The sequence below is a fragment of the Dermacentor variabilis genome, chromosome 10, assembly GCF_050947875.1.
Source record: "Dermacentor variabilis isolate Ectoservices chromosome 10, ASM5094787v1, whole genome shotgun sequence".
NCBI lineage: Eukaryota > Metazoa > Arthropoda > Arachnida > Ixodida > Ixodidae > Dermacentor > Dermacentor variabilis.
This window is the reverse complement of record NC_134577.1, coordinates 83116608-83142649: the sequence shown is the minus strand read 5'-3', so window position 1 is coordinate 83142649 and position 26042 is coordinate 83116608. Positions and strand designations below refer to the sequence as shown.

The window sequence follows — 26042 nt, the reverse complement described above, 5'->3', positions numbered from 1 at the left end:
GAACCTGTAAAGTCACGTGGCATTCATGTGGTGAATCCTAGAGTGCGGCACCAGCTGGCCGCACTCGAAATATTTACTTCACCGGCATTTTTTCTTCATCCCGCGTTGATGCAATGCTCTCGAAAAAGAAAACAGTGTCTTCGACAACTTTCACAAAAGCTAAGGCAATTTTCTCACGACGCCTTAGTCCTGAAACATAGCTATGGTGTTGGGCTGCTGAGCACGAGGTCGCGGGATCGAATCCCGGCCACGGCGGCCGCATTTCGATGGGGGCGAAATGCGAAAACACCCGTGTGCTTAGATTTAGGTGCACGTTAAAGAACCCCGGGTGGTCGAAATTTCCGGAGTCCTCCACTACGGCGTGCCTCATAATCAGAAAGTGGTTTTGGCACGTAAAACCCCGAATATTATTATTATTATTGAAACATAGTTCTTAACCCGGGGCAGGTATGCTCAGGTGCGCCACTTCTATTCGTTTGTTGTACGTGGCTAATTAGAGTGCTCAAAAGTGGTATGAAAAAGTAACGCGAGTTTTAGGGAGGTATCCAGGAGGAGTTGGAGGGAGGGGAGCACACCGGGCCGTCGTCAGTTCTCTACAACGGTGCGGAGAACAGAGCCGGCCACCAACACAACTGTCGAGGTAGTACAAATTGCGACATAAGCCGATGTCATATCATGCCGTCACGTGTTGAGTGAATCCGCAACACGCGATCAACGAAGTCCCACAGGAGGGTCCGCAAGCCGAGCTTCACATTAAAGCGACGTCACAAACCTCTACCCTGACGGAAACAGGCGCTACGAATGACGGTAACGAGCCTGTCAGATAACGTCTGCTCGAGTAGGTCCTAAGTTGAGTCAGCCAAATAATTTTGATGTTTTTGCTGGAGTATGGAACTGTCAACGCGTAAAACTTCTAATCAGCATTAACACTTGTTATAGGTAATTGTTGTGCTAGTAATAGTGTAATGCTTGATAATCTGCAAATGCAGTTTGAGATGCCGAAAGGTAGCCCCGAGCGAAATGAAATGCTCGCCTACACTTTGCACTGTGTAACAAGGTACCCTAAACAACAGTGGGTGACCGATAATTGGAAACGTGTCTGACTTTGAAAAAAAAAAAAAAGAAAGTGTCTTCGTTTTCTTTCTCCTTAAATTTGACTGCGCAGAAGGACAAGACGAGAGCATGGCAGTCATAAGAAAGGCCTTCGAAGAGAGCTCCGTGGACCAACGTAAGCTAACACCTGTGCAGCTTAGTGGATGGCACGCAGTGGACATTTGTGCATAGCCGACGAAGTCGGTGGCTAGCTACAGTGTAAAGGGGACGGTAACGCGTAATTTCTAGCATTCTTTGAGGTTTTCATGAGAAAATAAACGGTGCAAATACCACGAACTGTGGGAATCAATCTTACGCGAAGCATTTTGCAGGTACCTAAATATCTAGCGTTCTTTCGTCTTCCACAAAGCAACACCAGGTGAACCAACGTTTTCGTGTAACTTGAGTAGTTGTGTGCAGTGGGTCGAGAGGGTACGTGTCCGTAACGACAGCAGCACGATGAGCACCACGTTGAAGACGATCGTATGGCGGCAACGGCATGATTTCTCCGCCGGTCGTTCGACGCGAGCTTGCAACATGTCAGTCGTTGGTTTCTACATAGGTAGTGGATGAGCTTAAGCGAGGGAATACGCATATCCTGACGTCATCAACGACCACGTGTTGTGCCGTCGTGACAAGGGCATTTGTATTCTGGTGAAGAAATCTTAAAGTATTATTAACTTGAGTGGTCACGAAGCTGGTGCAGCGCCGCACAATTTCTACGTAGCGTGCTTCGAGGAAAGTACTGAGGAAAGTGGGCCGGTCCCGGAGATGGTGCATTGGGACACGGCGCCTCAGAGCGCGCGAGCTGTCACAAGAAAAGAACACGAGGAAGTGGCACGGGGCGCAGGCGTCGTCGAGTGTTTCAAAAAGCTGGCTGACTTTGGAACGGGAGAAATACGTATTCGTATTGCATTCCAGTATGCGATGAGAAGCAGACAATAATAAAAAAAAGCAATCGTGGCCGAATGATTAAAGCACAGAGCTGCTGTGCTCGACGGCAGTTTAATTCTACCGTCATTCACACAATATTTTCTTTTTGGTAATGCGAGACAGGAACCTGCCTAGTTACCCACTTACCTACCTGTCGCAAAGTGCCAAGAATGAGGCAAAGTATGCATCGCATTAAAAGTTGGAAGGCGATTGAGCCTCTTGTTGAATTCAATGACAGACAATGCGATCCTGGACGAACAGGAGGCTTGATTGGGGTGTATGATTCATATAATTTATTTAGAGCCGCGCGGAAGCGACAAAGTTGGATCGACCTGAAGTGAGGTTGAATCGCCGTCGAGCTCTGAATCACAAATTGTCTTCCTCGTCGCAAACATTATAAACATTGTCATCATCATTATCATTTTTGTCATTCAGCGCGGCTCTCAGAATAAACTCTTGGATTTATATTCGTCATCATCACTATCATCAGACATCATTATCAGTTCTGTCACATATTTATGTCGCGCAATATTCAGGATCGGCCCACGAAAGCCGTAAGAACAGACGTTAGAAACAGGTATATGTCATACGGAAAAGTGGAGTTAACTCGCCAAGTTAAGTCATTGTCTTAGAAAGCATACAGTAATATTCTACCGCTGGCATAAGCCATGCCTATTCTTGCTTAATCGAGTACCAGTTTTTCTTGTGCACCTGCGGAATTCCACGCTCGAGTACGCAAGTGTGTGCATGTTTATGGCTCTCACATTGGATCCACGTACACACGAATTCGCTTGTTCGAAAGCGCAAATAGACAATAGCATTTACAGTGACTAAGTGTTAGTGTTTTATTCATAGAAGTACGCAAAAGGTAAGCCGCGTTAAGTTTCTTCTCCAACGTTTCACTCGGTGTCATTGTAAACTTGTGTGATTCTCTTTCTAGAAGATGCACCGATGAAGCCCTCGGGCAAGTACACGTCGTAATGCGACGCCTTTTCCTTAATATTTTGCTGAATACTGATTATTGCTTTGTATCTTCCTATGTAAAAAAAATGTGAAAACGATGATAAGACTTCTTTTGCTCGTAGATGGCATTGCTGTAGCACTGCCATAGAGTTTCCCATTAAAATTACTAAAATAAACGCTGGCGCCGCGATGGTTCAGCTGTCACGGGCACAGTTCACGTGTATCACATGTAACAAGCACAGTGCATGCATTTGTCCAATCTTCATGGTTGCGGCTACAGATACTCTTGCGGCGTTGTTTATGGCACTTTCACTGTGTAAATTTTCAAAAAATCAAATAATTCGATGCGCACGAAGGCGATAGGCCTCTGACTACACGAAAAAAAAGAAAGAGTGTTTGCAAATTGTTACAATTCCAATGCAATATGTTGCGAATGATTAACTCAGTAGAATCACGAATTCGTTGGAAGCCAACAAAGAGGATGAAGCGTAGCCAAATCCACGTACCAACAATTCTTTCCATGACGGATTCTTCGTGGTAGTTGCGGCTCCCGTAGACACTAGCGCCACCTTTCGCTCCAGAAATCTTTGCGAGGAACTCTACGGGCACTGCTAAAGGTTCTGAGGCACCGATTCTTGACTGCCTCATAGGTACAGCCAGATTTCAGCTGAGCCGTAACGCGATAGTGTAAAGCCGTTACCCGCGGTTTGTGCCGATATGCCTATACAACAACAACAACAACAACAACAACAACAACAACAACAACAACAACAACAACAACAACAACAACAACAACAACAACAACAACAACAACAACAACAACAACAACAACAACAACAACAACAACAACAACAACAACAACAACAACAACAACAACAACAACGACGACGACGACGACGACGACGACGACGACGACGACAACAACAACAACAACAACAACAACAACAACAACAACGACGACGACGACGACGACGACGACAACAACAAAGAAAATCTAGCGCCCTCTCTTGGTGGGCGTCCACATGGTGCTGTGTGACTGATAGGTATGCTGGTAAAAAAAATGTAATCTTTATAAAAAGAAAGCCAGTTAAATATCAGGGTTTGATTGATATTTGAAGAAGACCCGTTTGGGAAGATATACGGAAAGGTTGAACTCTGTGATAACAAAGATATAGGACTCTTATCTGTTGGAAATTAATTCAATGGGACTTCATTGACATATTGCTACTATACTGTGTCGTGTAACTACTCTGCTGCCAGGGTTACACAGCCGAGTAAGGCATTTCCTCAGCCTTTGTCCAACGTTGTACCAAGTTCGCCTTAAATAAACTGAAAAAGAAAGTGAAGAAGACAACAAAGTCGACACAGGTAAATGAAAAAAAAAAAACCGATTTACAGTCGCAAGCGAGGGGAAATAAAAAACTGAATTTGTTGTCAATAAATAAATCGATCAACGTACCTTGTAAGTTCAAATGTCACACGGGAATATGAAACGAGTAGCTGTCTTGCTGAACATGTAATCTCGAGGGAAGCATTCTTATTTGGCGTAAATATTAAGCCACGATGGCACCTTTGTTGCGAATTGGCTTGCTTCCTGTAATGTTCATACTGCTCAGCTTATTACTCACTGATTTACCACAGTGACCAAATGAAAGTTCAAAGAAAAAAAAACTGCGAAGGAGAAGACCTTTCGCAAGCAACAACTCGAGTGCGCGATCTCACACTGATATTTACAGCATAGTGCAAGCCTTGCACTACGCGAACAAGCTCAAGTAATGCCGTCGGTTTTCCTTTCGGTGAAAGCAGAAACAAAACAACGCGTTTTCGTTAGCCCTGAGTTGGTCTTTATCCAGGATAGTACAATTAAGAATGCGTGATCGCAAACAATAAGCGCAGTTATTGTTTGATTTCACGAGGTAACTCCACAAGATCGATATGCGTGTCTTTGAATTTTGCTAAGCATCTATAGTTGCATCACACGAAGGGTTCGCCGAAATTAATTATTCCTGCGCCTTGCTCTGGCGGAAAGCATGCGCACGATGTTTATCGGCCAAGCAAAGAAAGCACGAAACATTTTCCACAACCTGCGAATGTCTTGGTCGAATTCATATTACGTTGAAAAAAGAAGTTTAGGACAGCCATTACTTCGATGCATTTTAAATATTGGAGTGAGTAAATAGGAGTTGACGCCTCGCGATAGTCTCTGTTGGTGCTGCCTTGAATGCATCAATTCTAGGGTTTTACGTGTCAAGGCCACGATTTGATTATGAGCAACGCCGTAGCAGGAGTCTCCGGATTAATTTTGACCACCAAGGGATCTTTAACGTGCCCTCCATGTACGGGGCACGGGCGTTTTTTGCATGTCGCCCCCGTCGAAATGCGGCCGCAGCGGCAGGGATTGATTCCGCGAACTCCTGCTTAGCTGCACAACACCATACCTACTAAGCGCCTGAGCGGCCTTGAAGCGACGACGAGTCTATTCACACATGCACTTATTTATGTTTCTTTTTCCGGTGGCTGCATTTCACGCGCTAACAAAGTAATGTTATCGGTCAGCGCAAGAAGTGCCGATCGACATTATTTGGAACTTACTCGAATGCGTTGTTTCTAACTGTTGGCTATGTTCTCACCGAATCTTGTGTAACCAGATTGTATGCGCGACACGAATTGTGTAAGCACTTTCTGGAAGGCACGCGGGCGACAGCAATTACGCTGGAACCTTCGAAAAGTTATGTATAAAAGCCGAAGGGCTTGGACCCGTAGATCTGATTTTCGACTATCGCGTTTGTTTTCGCCGCCATCGTCGTACTTTGACTGTCACTTGCTTTTAAGGGCACAAGATCGCCCAATAAAGAGTTACTTTCGCCATTCACTGTTTTCCTACTGTGTTCTTGACCATCACTGAACGTGACGTCTGGTGAAGGTGCTTTTGCGTCCTTGTACCGGATGTCCGCTTCAAGCTCACACCACGAAGACAACATCGGCGTCGCCCTGGACCATCGAGCAAGCCGCAGGCTACAAACCCCGACGACCAGGAAGATCGTGGCCAAGTCAACAACTACAATGGCAGCCTAAGCGTCCCCCAACGTGCTGCAACGGCCCAGGAAGTCCCCGACCTTGCGCGCATCATCCTTTGAAGGCCGGTAAATATGGCTGGAAACATTCGAAAGAGTCGCTATATTCAACAACTCTGACGACAAGCTGCGGCGTTTGCACTTTTCCTCAGAAGACGCCGCCAGGACGTGATTCGAGAATCGTTAGTCAAACCCTGACAACGTGGGACCTCTTCCGCAGCACCTTCTTGATCGCCTTCACGAGCTCTGTCCGCAAAGAGAGAGTCGAAGCGACACTGGAATCCCGTGCGCAACTTCCAAAAGAGAACATTGTGATCTACACGGAAGAGATGTCCCGCCCGTCACGCCGACCCGGACATGTCTGAGGACAAGAAAGTTCGCTTACTCGTGCGTATAGTGTGAAGCAAGAGCTTTTTCGGCGGATTGATTCGCAATCCACCGCGAGTTCATTGTGCCGCACTTCAAAGAAGTGTAAGACATACACTGTTATTACAATGCGCTGACAGGCACCCGCATCTGTATAACGTGTAACATTTTGCTTGTGCTATCTTCAAACGTCCATAACTCTGAGGTACTTCTCTGAAATGGACATTCGGGCATGATGTCCCCGCGGTCATCTCTTGTCTAGTGCGCTTTGATTTGCTTAATATGCATTAATTAATTTATTTATTTATTTATTGGCAAGGTATTGAAGAGAGAACGTCTTCGAGCAAGTACGTTTCGCCACTAAGCTCTTCAACTGCACTGACTTGAATATAGTGGTTGAAGATTAAAGATTACAGGAACTGCAAGGTAGACGATGGGGGTAGGCAGGTGATGCCAATCGATGTTTTATGGGATCGTAGAGAGATTTATTATTGCAGTACAGCAGATCGTTCCGCACACCCTTGCTTTTTGTAGCTTTTCTACCTAGTTGCTAGCTAGTAGTTTAGGGGCCGATATTGCAAACGTTTTTGTTCGTGAGAAATCTTTCGTATTGGTCTGCGGACTTCGCGAATAACATGTTCAATGTCGCTATTGACCGTTTCATTGTTCTTATGAACTATACTAGCGTAAGAACTTTTCGTGAATACGGTCTGCCAAAGTATAATTTGCCAGTCCAGCTTATAAAGGGCTCCTCATCAAGTTTGGACATTGCAAACAGACACACGCAACGGGTAGAAACCGCGATGACAATCGTAACTGCAAAGTATCAAACAGTCGCACGGCGGCTAAACAGCAGAAATTTCAGACATAAATCCTCGCGGGGCCTGGGAGCCTCGGTTACAGCCAGAGAGTCAAGGTCACGTGCAAGAATGCATCTACGTAAACGCACTGTTTGCAGCATCACCGCTTTCGGCACGTGACTTCGATGAATCATTCAATGGAGAACGCGCAATATCGCCACTGGGAATGTGCCGCGCCGCAGGAAGAGGTAGAATAAAAAGAACAAAATAATGAATAAAACGTTCCCTGCCATTTCACTCTAAGATGGTGGATAACCAGCGAAGCTGTGCGTGTGGGCCCCTTGATGGCGAACTGTCCACTGCCGTGCGCCAGACGCCGTATGCACATAAATGGAAGGCGAGGCGCGACTAGTCGCTCCTTCACGACGTTGAGCCTCGGGAGATGATGAGACACCAGGGGTTATACGTACTCATGTATTGTTGCAAAACGCGGCACGACACCTTTTACTAATTAACGAATCCAGGCACGTAGAGCAGACACGGACTTCCCCACACTCCGAGAGCACACATTGCATCACTGTAGCCAAGGCGATCGTAGCCTTGGTCGACGTCCCACAGTGCAGTAATGGTTGTGAGGTCACTCGAAAAGCACAAGGGGTCACACACAACACAGGCCATGCAAAATTGGTTCCCCAGAAACTCCCTCTGAAAGCTGGCCGTTGCTCCGGTGGGACGTTCTAAGTCTGCAGGATCGGGGTCGCATGGACGGTTCGCATTTCGTTCCTCCTCGCGGTCCTGGCTGGCTGCACGCTTAGGGGACCGCCACTACGGGAGAGCGGAAGCAAAGGAAAGGGGGCACGCGAGCGTTTGGAACGCCGACAAAAAAGAGCAGGCCGACAAAGACCGCAGCCATGGCCTCGTTGTTGAGTATCTGCTTCGGCTGCTGGGGGTCCTGGGTTCAAAACCACGCGGCCGCCGGGTACCCACTAATTAAACAAATGGGCAAAGACGACCCCCGGCCCAGCACTCGGCCTTCTTCAGGGGTGAATCGCCCCGGGGAAAGGAGCCCGCGCCATGCAAATCCCTTCGAACCTTGTGGGCACAAGCAAACCCTGACACCAGGAGGAGCGACGACTCTGCACCATGAAAGAGACCCAAGTGGAAAAGGAGCTGGTGCTGACAAATTTCAACTGGAAGAAAGCGGAAGAGAAAATTCCTAAGCGCACAGCCACGGGGTTAGACGAGGTTCCCGTTAGTCTAATTAATGAACTAGGACCAAAAAGTAAGGAAGCTCTGGTGAAGGCAGTGGAAAAAACTTTAAAAGATAGACGAATACCATACATTTGGCGACGAAGTAGAATGAATTTAATTTATAAAGGTAAGGTGGAGAAAGATAGAATACACTGGTATAGACCGTTGACCAATACATCGGTAATATATAGGGTAGCAATGCAGGCAATCAAATTAAAGCTTCAAGCATGAGCAGAGAATAATGGCATGTTGGGAGAACTTCAGGATGGCTTCAGAATAGGTAGGCGTTTAGATGATAACTTATTTGTTCTTACTCAGTGTATATAAATATCAAAAGTAGAAAGCAGACTGTTATATGTGGCCTTTTTAGACATTACAGTAGCCTATGCCAACGTAAACCGCAACATATTGTGGGATATTCTGGAATGGGAAGGCTTAGGTGACGATTGTCTACAGATTTTGAGAGAGATTTACCTAAAAAATACCGTTTGCGTTGAATGGGAAGGGATGAGCAGCGAGGAGAAAGTTCATATCAACAAGGGACTGAGGCAGGGGTGCCCTTTATCCCCGCTGCTGTTTATGATGCACATGGTGAGGATGGAGAGGGCGCTAGAAGGAAGTAATATCCGGTTTAATCTCTCATACAAACAGGCGGGTACAGTAATAGAGCAGCAGCTCCCAGGTTTATTTTGTGCGGACGACATTGTGTTGCTAGCTAACAAGCAAAGTGATTTCCAACGTCTGTGTAATATCTGCGGACAGGAAGGCAACAATTTAGGTTTGAAATTTAGTGCTAGAAAATTAGGTGTAATGGTATTCAATAAAAACACTGAACAGACAGTGGCGATACAAGGCCAGGAAATACCTCAGGTAACAGAATACAACCATCTTGGTATATGGATAAACGAAGACACTAGGTATATGGAATCACAGGAAAAAACAATAACAGTGAAGGGGAAGAGAAATGCAGCCATATTGAAGCACAGAGCGCTATGGGGATACAATAGGTACGAGGTCCTCCGAGGTATGTGGAAAGGGGTAATGGTTCCAGGACTTACTTTTGGAAATGCGGTTGTTTGCTTTAAATCAGGGGTACAATCAGGACTCGATGGGAACCAAAGGTCAGTGGGTTGCCTCGCATTGGGCGCTCACGGGAAGACTACAAATGAAGCTGTGCAAGGGGATATGGGCTGGTCTAGTTTTGAAGTGAGGGAAGCTCGCAGTAACATTGAGTATGAAGCACGGTTGAGGAATGTGGAGGAAAGTAAATGGGCTGGGAGAGTGTTCAAGTATCTGTACAGGAAAAAAACATTGATTCACAGTGGAGGAAAAGAACTAGGAAGCTTACCAGCAAGTATGCGGCCTGTAGGGTGGCCAACACAGCAACAAAGAAGGTCAAGCGGAAAGTCAGAGAGGCTGAAATAATCTCACGGGTGGCGGCAATGGAAAAGAAACCTGCCATGAGTAACTACTTAAGAGGAAAAAACGAAATCAGGAAAGAAACAATTTATGATAACTCAAAGGGAAGCTCATTACTTTTCGAAGCGAGATCGGGATGCCTTAGAACACGCACCTATAAAGCGAGATATAAGAAGGAAGAAGAAGCACGTGCTTGCTGCGATAAAGCTAGGGAAACTATGGAGCATGTTTTATTAGAATGTGAAGACTTCTACCGAGCGGTCGATTTAGGCGCCACTGGCCTCCTTGAAGCACATAGGTTCAGCAAGAGCACTGGAAAAGTAAGCATGTCCGCAATAGGCATTAGTAAGAGGTGATTAGAGGATTGGTGAAAGAAAAATAGAGAAACGACAATAAACGGGGACATCAAAAGCACAGTTCGAAATAGGGGATAAGAAAATTTGGGTGGGGAAGTTAATGTGTTTTTTTCTCTCTTTTTTATTGTTTAACTTAGGGGGGACATTAGACAGTATAAACCATGAGCTTGGTGGCGCAACCCACCGCCCCGTTCCAAATGTGACACTCATAAAATTCATCCATCCATCCATCCATGCGCTCCAACGACGGCACAAACCACACCCGGTCTAAAGACCTGCCAGCTCAACGAACGAATGAAAGCACGTAGACATGGCCGACGCATGTCAAAGCGCAGTATCTGTTCTTATCAGCTTCATTAATATCTGACGCCGGTTGCATTTGGACCGAACGGTATTAAACTTATTTTTGCAAGTTGACTTAAAGCCTGCTTTACCTCCGCCCCAGGTCAGCTCGGTATTGCATTATCTTCGTGTTCGGCCCACGTATGGAGCTAAAATCTCTATCTACACGGCTCGATAGATGCACGCATTTTTTTTCGAGAACCTAGTCATATACAGCTTCACTGTTAAAAAACAGGACACCTGACGTAAACGTGACGGGGCCCCTCGGCTCCGGTATGGGATAAGGTGTCGCTTGCGGACGTTAGTCGGGACTGTAAGGGTGTCAACGTTGGCAGTGAAGCTCACCTCTTGACAGCACATAAATGTGCCCGTGAATTTCTCGTATCTCATCTAATAATGAACCAATCTGAAAAATTATTTCCGAAAATCGCTCCTCGAACGGCGCCATACAATGTCCAACGTGTAATCGAACTTTGCGGTGGCGCCTGGTGACGAGGGGCCCCTTTACAGCCCTTTTTGGCGTCCCTTATAGACCACCAATCTTCTACACAATTAAAGTGACTTACTCATTTTTCTTACTTTGTTTTTTTCTTGCGCTGCGGCATCTGCAGCGTCCTCCGGCGTCAACTTACTGTGCCGGTTCTCCGTGCGGTACCGCCTGGGCATCTACCCCTACGGCGTGTGCACTCACTTCATCTATGCCAGCGTGCCCAACAGAGCAAGGCTAAATGACGAGGATGTGCTCTACAGCTACGACAAGGGTAAAACACTCGAGAAGCGTGCGTTATTTTTTCCCCCCTCGCTACACCAATTCTAAGGAAACAGCAACAGCTTTAGATATAGGATGATTTTAAAAGTACCTCCTTGTATAACTAAGAGTGACAAGCAAACAGTTCGATTTATCCTTCATGTCGCACTTGATTATTTGCTTGAACGCGTGGCGCACATGTAGCTAACACTAGTGAAACTGCGTCGCGCATATCTCTCACGGATTAGTGATCTTGAATTGTGTGAATTTGTTGGTACTTTCTCTTTCTATTGTATGCAGCTTATATACCTAAAATTAAATTTTGAAATACTGTCTTTCGGTATAAAATTTGCTGGAGAGGACTCTGGCACTGCGATAGTTCAGCCAGGATGGGAAGAATTCTCAATGCATAGATCCTTGACGTTGATTATATTGGTAAATTTTGAAGCAGTGATAGCTTTAAAAACGCAGCAAGGCAAGTATTCTTGGCACGCATGCTTGCAAATTGCGACACTGATACCGCACAATGTGGTTGAAAATGACCAACTTAGAAAATAGCATAGATACGTTTGAAGCCACTTGGACAGAGCCTTTGGGCAGAGCCTTGTACTGCCCGCTGCTGTCGCCGAGGGGCACTGTGCTTGGGTGCTACCCCGGACATCATCGAATTCCGCCGTACTGTCGACTTCGCCATCTTGTCAGCTGTGATTGGCCCGGAGGTCTGCTACGGCCAAGCTGATTGCCTCGAAACGTCGCCCTTACCGAATTGGACGATACGGCGGGATTCGACGATGTCCAGAGTACTTTTCTGGCTGAACCGCCACACTTAATTGAAGCTCCCGTAGAGGCTGGCGCCAGAGTTTACGGTTTATGAATGACTGCGGTTGTTAAACCCCACAACACTGTATAAGCCGCATGATGCAGTCGAAGGGAAAAATAACTAGCAGCAAGGTGGCGAGATGCGCTAGTTGGTCGATGTTCCTTGCGATGAAATTTTTTTAAGGCGCCAAATTTGACACACGCAGAAAGCATTAAGAAACCACTCTATCCTGTCGTCTTTCTTTGTTTGTTTCTTAGCGGTATTTTGTGTATCAGCTGCGGGTCTTCAAGAGAAAAGAAAGCATTCAGAGCCAACAATTCTTGCGTTCCCACGCTTGTCGCCGGTGCAGACGCCTTCAAGAAGTTCCTGCACGTGCGTGAACTGGCCCCCGAGGCCCGCCTCTTGTTCTCGGTGGAGTTGGCGGCCATGCTGGGCACGGGTTGGCCCGCGCAGCGGCTCGCCTCCGAAGCCCGCGTCTGGCTCGGCCGCAGCGACGTCGACGGACTCCACCTGGCCGGGCTCGACCTTCTGCCTAGGAACATGCCGAACATCACCGGCATCGTCACGGTGATGTTGGCGTGATGCTCATCGTGATGCTCGTGATGGGCTGTTGGTGCAGCGGTCCTGAGTTTTACGCAGAAGCTGTTAGCAGACGAACTAGTTGCAACAAAAAATTTTCCATGGCGAAAAGAAATGCTATACAAAAGCTTCCGTGCAAACTTTTTTTATTTTTTTTAATTACGAAGGGTCACGAAAAGCCAGCAAGGATAGCGGATTTTGGATACCGAAACTAGAGAGCGCCTTCCGGCAAGCGCTATTGCTGCTCGCCGGAAGTGACACGATACCTGGGCGTGAAACTCAACGTAGGAAAAAATTCTCGGAGGTGACGATAACCACGAGGTGGGCGCGTCGTCTGCTCAGGTGTGTTTCGGGGCTACCCTGATATTAAATTCATACGATTACCATTCTTACGGCTTTGCGGCGGTGGCAAAGGCATTCGGTGACGTGGTTGGTATGAAATGTCAATCAGAGATGCTTAAACGCAGCTTGCGTCGGAACCCTGATGCGGTCGCGACAATGCGGCATCGGTGAGTGAGTGATTGACTGAGTTCGTATGAACTTTATTTGACAAAGAGGGAATTTCGAGGCGGCGTTGTTAAGCAGCCGTGATTCTTCGGATTTTGGCGGCTTCTTCAACTCGTGCAATGACCCCTTTTTGTACAACAGTGTCTTAGCTGAGCAACATGGCCTCCCATGGCTCAGGAGTGTTTACTTTCTTCTGTGCTTCTTGGGTCATGCCCAAAGGATGTTTAATACATCTGATGGTTCTTTGCATTTAACATATAAGTTACTGTGTTGATTTGAATAAATGTTGCGTAGTAGTGACGGACTAGGAAAAAAGAACGTGCAGCCGAGGACACTCAACTATGGGCCGTCCAGCAGGCCCGGTGTGCGCTCGAAAAGCAAAAGCCTCACGACCCACCACAAGTGGGCCGAACTGGGGTAGTGCGGAGTAGGGCATAACCCCGGGTCGACGCTTGACCAGCGTCACGACGGGTTAAACCATCGGTTGCCGGCATATAAAAAAAGGTTTTCCTATCCTATCCTATGCACAAAGTTTAAATCTTCACCTTAACAACTTAAGAAATATAACCTTGCGCTCATTTTTATTCTGTACTTGCTCAATTTTAACAGCAAGATCGCAATTCATGATCTGGATCGTTCTATATAACACATGTCGCTGTAGCTTGTTGGGTTTTAGAAAAGAAACAAAAAAAGCGAAGTTGCCTTTACCCGCACCCCTTGTAGTGAGGGCAGCTATGACGTTGTCTTGTCACTCCTTGCGACTACAGCACAACAAGCATAACCTCTAAGCTTATATCCAATGCAGTGCTGTGGGTTGCGATTAAAAAAAACAATATCGGGTTTTACCTGCCAAAACCACGATCTGATTATGAGGCATGTCGCAGTGGCCGACTCCGGAAATTTGGACGAGCTGGGGGTTTTTTAACTTGCACTTATATCCAAGTACGCTGGTGTTTTAGCATTTCGCCCCCATCGAAATGCGGCCGCCGTGGCCGGGATTGGACTCCCCGACCTCGTGCTTAAGAGCCGAACACCATAGCCACTAAGCAACCACGGCGGGTGTGGGATGCGATTTGGATGAAAAGAGTGTTGCAGACATTCGTGGATTCGCATTTATTTTTCATCGCAAGCTATGCAGGTATCACAATCAAGCGTTACATTGAAGGATCAGAACCATAATATACTACCTTGACGCGAAATTGGGGCAACAACAAAGCAGCGATAAGTGCAATTTATATTTAAAATGTTATTAAGTAAAACACACAGGTCACTGTACACTCAGTTTCATACATACATACATAGAGACTTCTGTTACGGATCGCATTCTGAACCGGAAGAATGGTGCGTCACATGGGAAAGAAAGACTTAGGTATGTGTGATCTAATTCGATGCAACATTGGCTGTGTTCCAATACTCGTCTTAGCATGCAAAATAGACATCTAAGAGGCTATGCTATTAGTGTAGAAGCTTGGCGGAGGTGGTCGCAGTTCATAACGGCAGTATGGCATAGCACGCGAATCTAGGAAAGAAAAGGACTGAGAAAGAGCGCTCTTTACTCTTCGCTGTCCTTTTTCCTACACTCGCGCGCTATATAGCACTGTAAAAATGTTTACACCCGTTAAGGGTGCTTCTTATCGCCGTTAGGGCCTTATAAAAATTTATCGACGACCACAACGGAGCTGTCACTAGACGTGCGATGACAAAAGGCGTAGTTGAAAACTGTATAATCATTCTGAGAGCGTTGGGCGCACAGAAATATCCGACAGGAGAGTTTCATATTTATCCCTGTGAAACTCTCTTGTCGGATATTTCTGCGCGCAAGGCTGCCAGAATGATCATATAGTTTTCAACTACGTATTTTTTCATGGCACATTTAGTTAGAGCCCCGTTGTGAGCCTGTATAATTTTTTAAGGACCTAAAGGTAAGGGTGTTACCAGTCCGACAAGAAACGCTATTTAGGGCGTAAACATTTTCACAGCGTACGCAGTACCGCCGTTATGGTCATCCTATGTGTCGTTCCAGTTCTGACGAAGCTTGGCAAGTCCCAAAACAAGATTCACGCTACTTTTGCTGTCCAAATAAAATGTCGGCTGAGCAGAATGGCTATTTATAGTGTAATTGAGTCAAGGGGACGAGCAAGTTGCTATAGCGTCTGGTGCACTTTCTTCTACTCAACTATATCTTGTGGTTGGCGCATCATGGTCTTAGTTGCTTATGCGCCATTAAACTCAACAAACTCAACTCTTCCACCCAACAGGCTCTACGCAAATCTTTCAAGAGGCAGCACCTGCTTTCCGTCGGCATCGACCGCACGCAGAGGGCGGTGGAGAAAGGCCTGCTCAAGATCCTCAAGTACGGTTTCACTAATGGCGTCGTCGCCAACCGGTGACCTCTGCTGCATGGCAAAAGACGATTTCGCATTTTCTTCTTTGTTTGTGTGTGTTTGTTGCCAGCACCACGGAGCTTTAAAAAATGGGGGACAAGAATTTCGCGGAAGCTATAACGTCCGGGCGTACGGGAGAGTGCAGAAGAACGCTGACGGGTAAGGGACTGCAAATTGCGGGGTGCGAGCTAGGTACTGAAACTGCGCTGTGGTTTATGGGAGACCCCATCGCGGAAGGCCCTTCGTTAATTTTGACGTTTTGGGGCTGTTCAAGGGAACTCCAAAGAGTCAATAAGTCGAGTTGTATAGGTAAATTACCGTTCTGTACTGCGAAAAGAAGCCACACTTATCGCGATAGGAGGATTTATGAGGCCACAAAAGACGCGGGAACGAAAGCTGGGTGGGCACCAAAAGGTGCTTTAGTTCAAGCTCCCCCACCGGCCCACAGCGACGTCATAGATAGTAGCCACGCCCGGTAGAGGACAGTCACTTTTTTTTTCTATAGGAAAAAATGGACTACATTGCCTTCTAAAAGAACCAAATACTGAACTTCGCAGGTTTTGATAAATTTTACTATGCCGCAATGGCTCAAATAGTGCGAAACAGTTTTATATAACTTACGTCGCACTGACGCAGGGGCGCCGGGCGATTCGGCACAATATTCAAGGAATGGAAAGTTTGACTCTGTTTTCTCTTCTAGTAATCAGTGTCCGGCCACGAAATTCACGTATTCGCTCAAAGTAGGGTTTTGAGCGAATACGTCATCAGTCTAAACTGACTTAGCTTTTGTGTTTAGTGTCGCGTTAACGTGCGCGCGATTCGAAGTACTCAAACATTTTTTGCGCTGCACCTGCACCCCACAAAAATGCAACCGCCACGGCCGGGGATCGAACACTCGACCTCGTGTCAGCAGCTGGACCACCACGCCATGAACGTAATCAACACCCACTTTGTTTTTCAGTATACAGCCGTTACTCGTGAATTGTGATTTCGAACATGGACAAGTTAACACGTAACCAGTAGCGTCACCGCTGAACATTTATTTATTCTAATTGAATAATTTGATGCGCGACGAGTGCATTTAACCACTATGACTTCTTGAAACCAATTTGCATGTTTAGTTTCACGTGGTTCGAGATGGGAGGGAGGTGGTGGGAAGGGGGGAGCCCTGAGCAAGCCGTTAGGTAGAGTTTTGGTTCTCTGTTTGCCCAGTGCTGCTGACGTTATTAGAGAACGTTAATTTGCTTACGCTGATCTTAATTGTATGCTTTGTCGCGTGAGTGTATGAGCCAAACACGAGGAGTTGCGAGATGTAGAGCTACTGAACACGGGCGGCTGATCAAATATTATTGCCACTCATTCTTAGCGGCACCTCGATCATCACGCAAGCGAAATTGAGTGTTTAACGTAAAAAAGGTTATGTTACAGTAATCTTTTTTTTATTGTATTGCTCGATCTGTCACAGGTCAAAAGTTTGAAAAGGATTGAAAGAAGATGTAGTAATACTTCCGAAAGCCGAAATTCGTACTGTTTTTTCAGTTTACACAGGAGGAAGAACATGCCTTCGTTCAGCAAATTTTTTTTTTTTTTACGGTGCAGAGGTGCATAGCTCTAACTCGAATTTTATTAAGCACGAAGTGTACTTCGAGAACAAAATATCCGGAGAAATTTTCGCGCAGCGCAAATTATGTCAACTCAAGACACACAGTGAAGAAATAAATGGTCGAAAATTCGTCTTTCGTGAACATTTGTAACACTTCTCCGTGACGCGAAAGCCTGATAAATGCAGACCTTACGAATGAGAGGCTTACGTTCCCCTAAGGTGTACAAATGCATTGAGGTACCGGTTACATTTGCGACTCTTTAACCGGCACCTTAATAGGCCTACAGTGTAGAAAACAAGACTAAGCTACTGAAGCTTGATGCAATTTCAAACAATACAGAATACGAGACTATGAACGAGAACGAGGACAACTGCTCGCGTGCGTTCATCTCGTCCTCGTCTCGTTTCTCATCTCATCTCGTCTGGACGATAGGATAGAATAGGAGTAAACTTTATTTGTCCAACGGTTATTGATGTTGGTGCCCGGGGCTAGACTGCCATGGGTCCATCGCTCGAGGAAAATCTTCCGAAATCCTCGGCAACGGCCCTGGCCCGCTGGACGGCCCACTCCTTGTCTTCGGGTGCCTCGCTGAGGAGGGCGGCTTGCCATCTCTCAGCGAGGCGCCCCGATCCAGAGGGTCCTGCTGTTGTCTTCCCCCTTCCTCCTTGTCCTTCCTCCTCGTGGCGTTGGCATTCCCCAAAGCACATGGGCCATATCGGCCCGTTCGTGCTCGCACTACGTTCGTCTCGACGAGATGAGATGAAATTTCGCTTGGCTAGGGGTAGCAACTTAAACCTCGAGAGAAAATAGCAAGATACTCCTGGTAGGCATTCCTTGGTCATTCACCGGTTTGATGACGCTGACATCTCCTTCGAACTTCAAACAAGCATCGATAAGAAAATTGCGCACGCCTCTGCAACATTTAGCAACTTACAAAGAAAAAGTACAGTGAAATTAACAACAAAAAGTATGTATATGCAAGCTTACGCTAACATCAAGCTTTTAAGGATTCCTTGGAGTATACCACAGCAACTTGTGTTAGTTGGATTGCATTCATAAATAACGCAGAGCGCGAAAAAACACGGGAGCAAAATAGATCCTGTCGCCTTTCTTGTCCCCGCCATTATTGATATTCTTGCTCCTATAATAGTCATGTGTGTACATGTGTGTAATGTACATGTGTGTACATGTCTAACAAACACCCCGGACTCAGTTACAGAACTGACACACACTCGTGAAGCAATTTGCATCCAAGTGGAGAATTCTTCGCAGCAACAGACGAAAACATAGCGCATATAAAGAACGCACCAGAAACGCTATCAACTTGCAGTTTATTTCCGGAGCATTGGTCGATATATATGTACAGTCAACAGCAAAAGCTTGCGGGATGCGCGAGAGCGTAGCGCTCCTCCCCTTCTAGCGGTGAACCTCTGGGTTCGAGACCAACGGCTGTACGCATGCGCGTCCCACCGAGACTTCAAGTGTGCATGTTCCCGCGCTTCCCCTTTGCGTGCCGACGATATCCGAATGTAGCCGCGAGGTATAGCCCTCTTGCGATATGCGCCGTGGCGGCTTCCACGGGCAGAACTTCGTTTATACAACGGAAATCAATGGTCCATTTTCGTCTTTTCGTCTTGCCGCCACGCTCTTAGGCGGTAGAACGCACCGTTCGTAAAAAGAAACAACGAAGATTGGCCACGAGAAGGTGCAGCCCAGAAAAAGAAAATGACTTGTTGTGTTCGCCACCGGGATGGCCCTATGCGTCAGCGCTCGTTTCTCGGCAAAAAGCAGCCGCAGTGGCGCCCGCAAGTTCACGCTTCTAAACACGTTTCACACAGTTTCGCACGTCGAAGCCGCCACAGCGCGTATCGCAAGGGGGCTACCTCGCGGCTACATTCGTATATCGCCGGTGCGGAAGGAGGAAGCGCGGAAACATGCACGATTGCAGTCTCGGAGGGATGCGCATGCGTGCAGGCGTCGGTCTCGACACCAGGGGTTCACCGCTAGAAGGGGAGGAGGGTCGCTTTGCCACGCGCTCGCGCATCCCACAAACTTTTACTGTTGACTGTACATATGTAAAAAAAGGTTGCGAACAAAAGATGAAACGTATCTCTGAACAGGGCCAGAACGAACTGACACAAAATGCCAAGACCTAAATGTCGAGGTTTCATCTTTTTCCGATTATATTTATTCACATGCGAGTGCATATGAACATTGTTTTTCTGCATGCTAAGCTATGTTTTAGAAATAAACGTATTGCATATAGTGCTAGTGTTGTGTTCTTTTCCTTTCGTATTTCTCTGTGACAGCGCTAAGCTTTCGACATGACTCAACATCAACTCTTACTGTTAATATTGGATGTTTTTAACGCGCCACCAAATAGCAAAGTTAATAGGAGATGTGCTAGGGAGCATTGTACTGAAGTAGTCATACATGGCTGTACGCTGACTACTCTCATTAATGCCATACGGGATCTGATTACGAGTAAATAAATGGCTCCTACACACCACGTGAGGACTTCAAATTTTACCCTGGCGCAGGATGGTAGACTTTGCGAGCTTTAAAACCTGCCATCTTCGCCACACGGACGACTACACGACACTGACCAATCCGTACAGCAAGTACGACAACAGCACCACCGGCGAGTTCCTGGTGCGCCTCACATTCGACTGTTCTTTTTTAATCTCTTTGTGTTCTTTACTACAGCTGCTTTCATACAGCTCTGGACGCTTTCGTATACAATGCGATGATGACGCCACAAAACGAGCTTGCATGAACATCTTAGGGCAGTTGGAGAAAGCCTGCGTAAACTTTTATATATATATATATATATATATATATATATATATATATATATATATATATATATATATATATATATATATATATATACATATATGCAGTAGTAACAGCGGCAAACAATGTGTAATAGGAATAGGCTGTAAGCAATGAGAGGGACGATAAGGAATCATTTTGTAACCATGGGTGCTATAACGCAAAACTATTCCAAACTTTTCTATTCTAATTCTGCAATCAGGCCAACGCGATTGGTCAAAAACTTTTTTGGACCATCTCCCCTTCACCTGTCTGTCACGCGACGTCACGAAAACCGCGATAGCTCCCCATCTGATATGACGTGTACACACTAATTATGCATAATTTGACTGAACAAAATAAAAGTAGTTATTTCTGATTCGACGCCTTTTTGCCATGAGCCCTGGACAATTGGGCCAAAAGTTTTCGGGCTGCGCCCACTTCACCTGCCTCTCAGGCGACGTCACAAAACCGCAAAAACTTCCCGCGTGAAAGTGACGCGTACGTGTTAAAGGTGCATTAAATTGCCGAACAAAACCGAATTTGCTTTTGAATAGAGGCAGGCTGCCCCGTTCCGAAAGGAATAAAAGATGGCTGCCGCTGATCGCTCCGGCATTGGCTAATCGCCCCTGCCGGAGAGCATGGGTTTATTTGCGTGTAATAAAACATTTTGCGTGGCCGTGTGCCGTTTTCGAGAACTTTGGGCACGTTTACGATCTCGTTCTGCAAACTCTTCTTTGCTGAGGATCAGTTTTAGCGTCATTCTTAAGCTTACGTTGCATTCTGTCACGGTTGTCGATGAGCCACCGCAGGCTAAGTAAGAAAAAGTGGACCAATCGCAGACGCCGGCACCATCCTCCTCATTCGGTTATCTATTTTCAGTGCACATGCTCGGCCCCATCAAATCCCTCTCCACTTGAGCATGCCCTTCGCCTCTTGTGAGCCAATTAGATAAGACAAGCCGCTCAGTGCAGGCAATGTTATTCGTTTTTCGAGCAAACAAAAGTGACCTCCTATGAACGAAGGGAGCATTTGATTGGTTTGTTCAGACAACCCTGCGGGTGACCGCCCGATGCTTGCATCGGTGGTTACGCAAATTTGGCGTCAGGAGATCGGAATAAAAACATATTAGAATAGTTTTACGTTATACAACCCCATGCTTGTTTAATGCTATAATCGCTTTGGAGGTGAATATTCGACTCACATCAATGCGGTTGGGGAACAGTCGAAGCTGAACAAATTAAAGGGGTCCTGGGACCATTTTATATCCACTAAGTTCTGCATATAACAACGCCTACCTTGTGTTATCCCGAGGGAAATGCATTACCAAACTTTACGCAGGCAAAGAAAACTTATCGAACTTAGAAATTTAAAATAAAAGCGGCTGGCAGAAATACGCCATACCATTTCGCATATCACTCTCCCGGCAAGCAATTATGATGCTCCCAATGAAAACACGGCTTTCACCTGCGGTACCGGAAACTTTCTTCCCATTGTGGCCTTCGCATCACATGCCAGTCATGCCATCGCTGGATATGCTGCTGGCATCAATTAAAGGAACATTCAAACTCATCTGCTCTCAGCATAGGAAATTTTAGAAATAGACATCAGATAATTCCCAAGAAATTTACAGAATCAAGTTTGCACACTGTTCACAGGTATGCGTGCAACGTGTAAACGCTTATTTTTGCACTGTATTTCTAGCGCAGATTGTTGGACAGCGCAGCTATTTTATCACATGCAAACAAAATTAACAGGTATTCCACAAATGTGTGTCCCCTTTGTACCTTTAAAATCTTGCGGCAGAACCCATCTCACAATGAGCGTCGACGGCAACGCGTTAGCATGAATCAGTGCAGCGTCTCAACGTATTGACACCGTCGAAACGAGTTATGTGTGAGGCGTGTATTGTAGCTTGACTTCTCTTTCGCGCGTTCCTAAGAACACTCGGCGCGATCAAGAGCCGACGCCGCCCCGAAGCCTACACGTGGCCTCCACAACGCACGGGGCGCCCCTGCGTGCGAACGCCGACAAATGCGTCATGCTGCAACCGCGCTCCTCCCTCTTTCGCGCTTTTTTTTTGGACGCGCTGCGCAACCTGGCGGCACTGCCGATAAGTTCGCGCGTGGCCTCCGAGAGGAGAGGCGCGGTGCGCCGGAGCCACGCGCACGCTGCAGAGTTGTTCCCCCTGCTCACCGCCCGCTGAGTGGCACACACTCAGCGGACCCACGGTGGCGAGAGGTTCGTCGAAGAGCGGCACACGCCCAATGCATCTGCGGCGCACCCTTGCTACTGCGTCCGGTTGCCGCCCTCGAGTCACCCTTGTGACGTGGGCTCGATTCCGCTCAGCATCGGAGAAATGTGAGGGATCTCTTTTGTCACTCTAGAGTGGCACGTTACCGTTGGCACAAACCTATAGTTACCCAACGTTGGCGCCAGAGACGTTCACTGAGGAGCGGAACACATCTGCTGGCGCACACCCAGTCGCCCAATCTGGCACAAAGAGCTTCATCGAGCAGCGGTTCCTACACACTCCCGCATCGATGCCGTGACCCAGGTGGGCGTGAAAGAGGTTCGTTGCAGAGTGGCACGTACCTACACACTGACACGTACTCATAGTGACCGAAGTTGGTCCGATGGTTGGTTTCGATCCTGGTTGCCTGAGCCCAGCACCGCGATGGGCTAGCCAATCGAACGCGGACTACTCGGTGGCCCAGAGAGGCGGAAAAACTGTCAGGTACAAACATAGAGAGACAGTTCACGGGCAGTGTGCGAAGTACCCTAAGAATGCTAAAGCATTAAAAGCCTGGATAAGTTCATCGACGGTCTATTCTATAAGATGACCATTTTTAAGCTTTCCGAAATAAAAAAGATAGCGTGTTGCAGATAACATAATTCTAGTGCTTGAGCTGGATTATATAGAGAGGCGGACATTACTTGAAGGAGAAATCGAAATACATATTGAAGTAATTAACTTCTTAAATAATTATTTTAAGGCAAGTATTGTAATTTGCGCATTATAGCCGGTGAGTATGCAGGGCGTATCCACTTGGAATGCATTTCCAGGATGACACAAGTTTCTAAATATGCGCCATCAAACTTGCGGTAAAATTTGACTGTTGTTCCACTTACTTTTTTTTCAGCAATACGCTGTTTTATGCATTGAAGCAGAAACGTAACTGGAGCGCCCACGTATTTCGTCCCACACTTTCGAAAACAATATTTAGAAACTGGTGCCGTCCTTGAGATTCTCTTCAAGTGGATAGGTCTCGCAGATTCACCGACTACAATTCGTAAATTGCAGTATGTTCCGTACAGTAAATAATAAAAAAATGTAATTATTGAGTTTTCTTAATTAGTTGAATACTTGTTTCGGTTTATTGTGCTAGTAATGTCCGTTTCTTAAAATAACCCAGCTCGAGGACAAACATTATGCCATCTGTTAGAGGCAATCTTTAAGAACACCAGAAAAGTCTTAATCGAACACACGGCATAGTAACATAATGTGCACCAATGAGAAGGGAAACGCAATGGAGGACGGCCGAGGATTCAGTGGTTGTGAAGAAGGGAGAAAAATTCGCAGGCACAGGACCTGTCACTTGACGCTAGACACAAGGTTCGGTCCCGGAGAGGCCTTCGCATCGCGCTGGACACAAACCCCCAAATTACGATGAAGACGCTGCTATAAAGGAATGTCGCGCATTTACCGTGTCCACGTCGCGTGTAAGACAGGCAGTTCTTTCGCTTCCGCTTTTTTTTTCTTCCCTTACTTTCGTCGTGTGCGCAGGGCAACGAAGTGGACAAACTGGCCAAGCTGGCGGCGCGGACGCCAAAGTCCCGCCTCTGCTTCACCCTCGACTTGGGTGGCAACCAGTTCTTGCTTCGGGACCCCGAGCATCACGGAGTCGGAGCCCCGGCGAAGCACATCAGGGACGCTTCCTATGCCGAGGCACGTGCATGATGTGGCCAATACTGAGAAAAAAAAAAGAAAGTTCGTTGAGGCCCGAGTGCGCGCGGAAAGAAGAAAGAATACGCTAGACGGAGCGTTAACGTCGCAAACAGCATTTTGACTCCTGGAAACGGTGAATGTATAGAATTCAATGACAACACGGGAAGCGAACGCTTGCGACAGCTATGAAGAAATTCGACTCCCATTATCGCTCAAGATGACACACGAGGGGCACTCACACAATCAGAACAAAGTCTCAAAAGCATATGGGCTTCGACAATTTCGCCTGTGAGGTTGTCGAGGTCCTTACTTACGACGGTATACATGCATTAAAGGACAGCTAGCAACTACGGGTGTGCGAATATTCAAATCTTTTGAATAACCAATTGAATAGCCACTCTTCGTAAGCGCGAATGTTTTTCGAGCACTTTTAGAATATTTTAGAACGTCACTACGCCCAAAGAAGCACACAGTTGTAGCAAATTAAGGTAAATTAAGGAAATCCCCTCGCATTTTAAATAATCACTCTTATGCTGCTGTGTACGTGTCTGAAAGTTTAGCTTGTCCATAAAGGTATTGCTGTTAATTGGATGCTGGGTTACCGCAGCCGTGGACGGCAGTAGTGAGGCTGGTAGCGATATTTTGCGGCCCTCTGTCTAACAAGAATGCGTTAGATATCTTTTGTTACATGTATGTCTCGTCAAATAAAAAACATGAAATGTGCTGCACGGTAATGATTGTACCGAAGTGGGCTTTTTACACCGGGAACCGGAACAGAATACGGTACACGCTACTTCAATAGCAGCTCCGGTTCCTCCTTGGTTAAACTCTGTGCCACTAGAGAGCGCCACCAGTACGACCGAGCCCCCGCGAACGTCCTGTAGTAAGTAGAATTTTATTGCATTATGAGCGGGAAGGAAAACGCTTCAGCGCCTTTCCTCTCTCAACTTGTCCTTTGTCTTTACTACGCCGTTTTTTTTTTGCATTACATTTAAAAGGCAGCGGGCATCGCAACTGAATGGGCACACCTGAATATTCCTGCGGCCGCGGCAAGGGGTGGGAGAGAGAGAGAGAGAGAGAGAGAGAGAGAGAGAGAGAAAGAGAGAGAGAGAGAGGTAACCTAGCATTCTGTAAACGCAGTACATTTAGGAATAGGCTAAAATGCTTTATCATTATTTGCCGAAAGCCGGCTCACAGGCGACTAAAACATGTGAAGCGGTGTTGGTGATGGCGTCTTGTGGCGCTAAGTTTAACCAGAGGACACGGCTAGTCTTGCAATGACCAACAGTATTAGCCGCCGGTGTAAATAGTTGTCAGCCCAAATGATAATTGCTAGAGACATATTTCGTTTCAGCGGCACCGGCTCGTGGGTAAGTATTGTGTACGTTGTATATAGCATTGCATAGCTTGTCGCATCGTCGTCTGTCAAGTAACCAGTTATACACCGCTGCACATGCGGCGTTTAACACAGTTTTTATTTAACTCACGGAAGAAATTCAATTATGATAACCATAGCACTCGCAGTATGCCACAACCGGAGCTCTCCAGCATATCGATCGATCCTAGTACCGGCAAATAAACAATTTCGCTTCCTACTGTAGCATGCTTTGGTGGCGCGCTGTTTGCCTGTTTCCGCATGTTGCACGTGTTTCCGTGTTTCCCCACACGTTGCAAACAAGGCTCGCCACAACTGCTCCGTACGTACAGGTTTATTTACCTATTTACATTTCGCCAACAGTTCGCGGAGTCATCGACTCCAGCACTCTCATCGCTCTCCCTCCAAAAAGGGACCAAATTCCCCGTTCAAAGCAATTCGATTCCCACAAGAATTCCACTTCTGCGCCCCTCGGCAACGTGGGACTGGAGAACTGCACCAATCGCAAGCGGTTTTACAAGCACACAACTGTCACGAACCGATGGTCAGCTCAAATCAGCCCAAAAGTTTTCTTTCGGCCTCTCCCATTGCTTCCCTTCCCTCTCTCCCGTTTTCCTCTAGCCACTCCTAAAGTGCGGCCTCACCCTAAGGTAAATAAAAACAAAC

General features: G+C 46.6%; 1 protein-coding gene and 1 pseudogene across 1 annotated transcript in view; both read left to right on the top strand.

Moving 5' to 3' along the window:
- The first annotated feature begins 1182 nt into the window (after positions 1 to 1182).
- The window catches only part of LOC142559311 (acidic mammalian chitinase-like), a 28691-nt gene continuing 3831 nt past the window's right edge, over positions 1183 to 26042 (top strand). Inside the window, exons 1-6 of the mRNA XM_075670926.1 lie at positions 1183 to 1228; positions 11208 to 11357; positions 12514 to 12731; positions 15509 to 15636; positions 19779 to 19890; positions 23840 to 24001. Of these exons, the coding sequence (XP_075527041.1) occupies positions 1183 to 1228; positions 11208 to 11357; positions 12514 to 12731; positions 15509 to 15636; positions 19779 to 19890; positions 23840 to 24001 (816 nt within the window). The remainder of the gene's footprint in view (positions 1229 to 11207; positions 11358 to 12513; positions 12732 to 15508; positions 15637 to 19778; positions 19891 to 23839; positions 24002 to 26042) is intronic.
- Positions 10565 to 10742, top strand: LOC142562609 (U2 spliceosomal RNA; annotated as a pseudogene).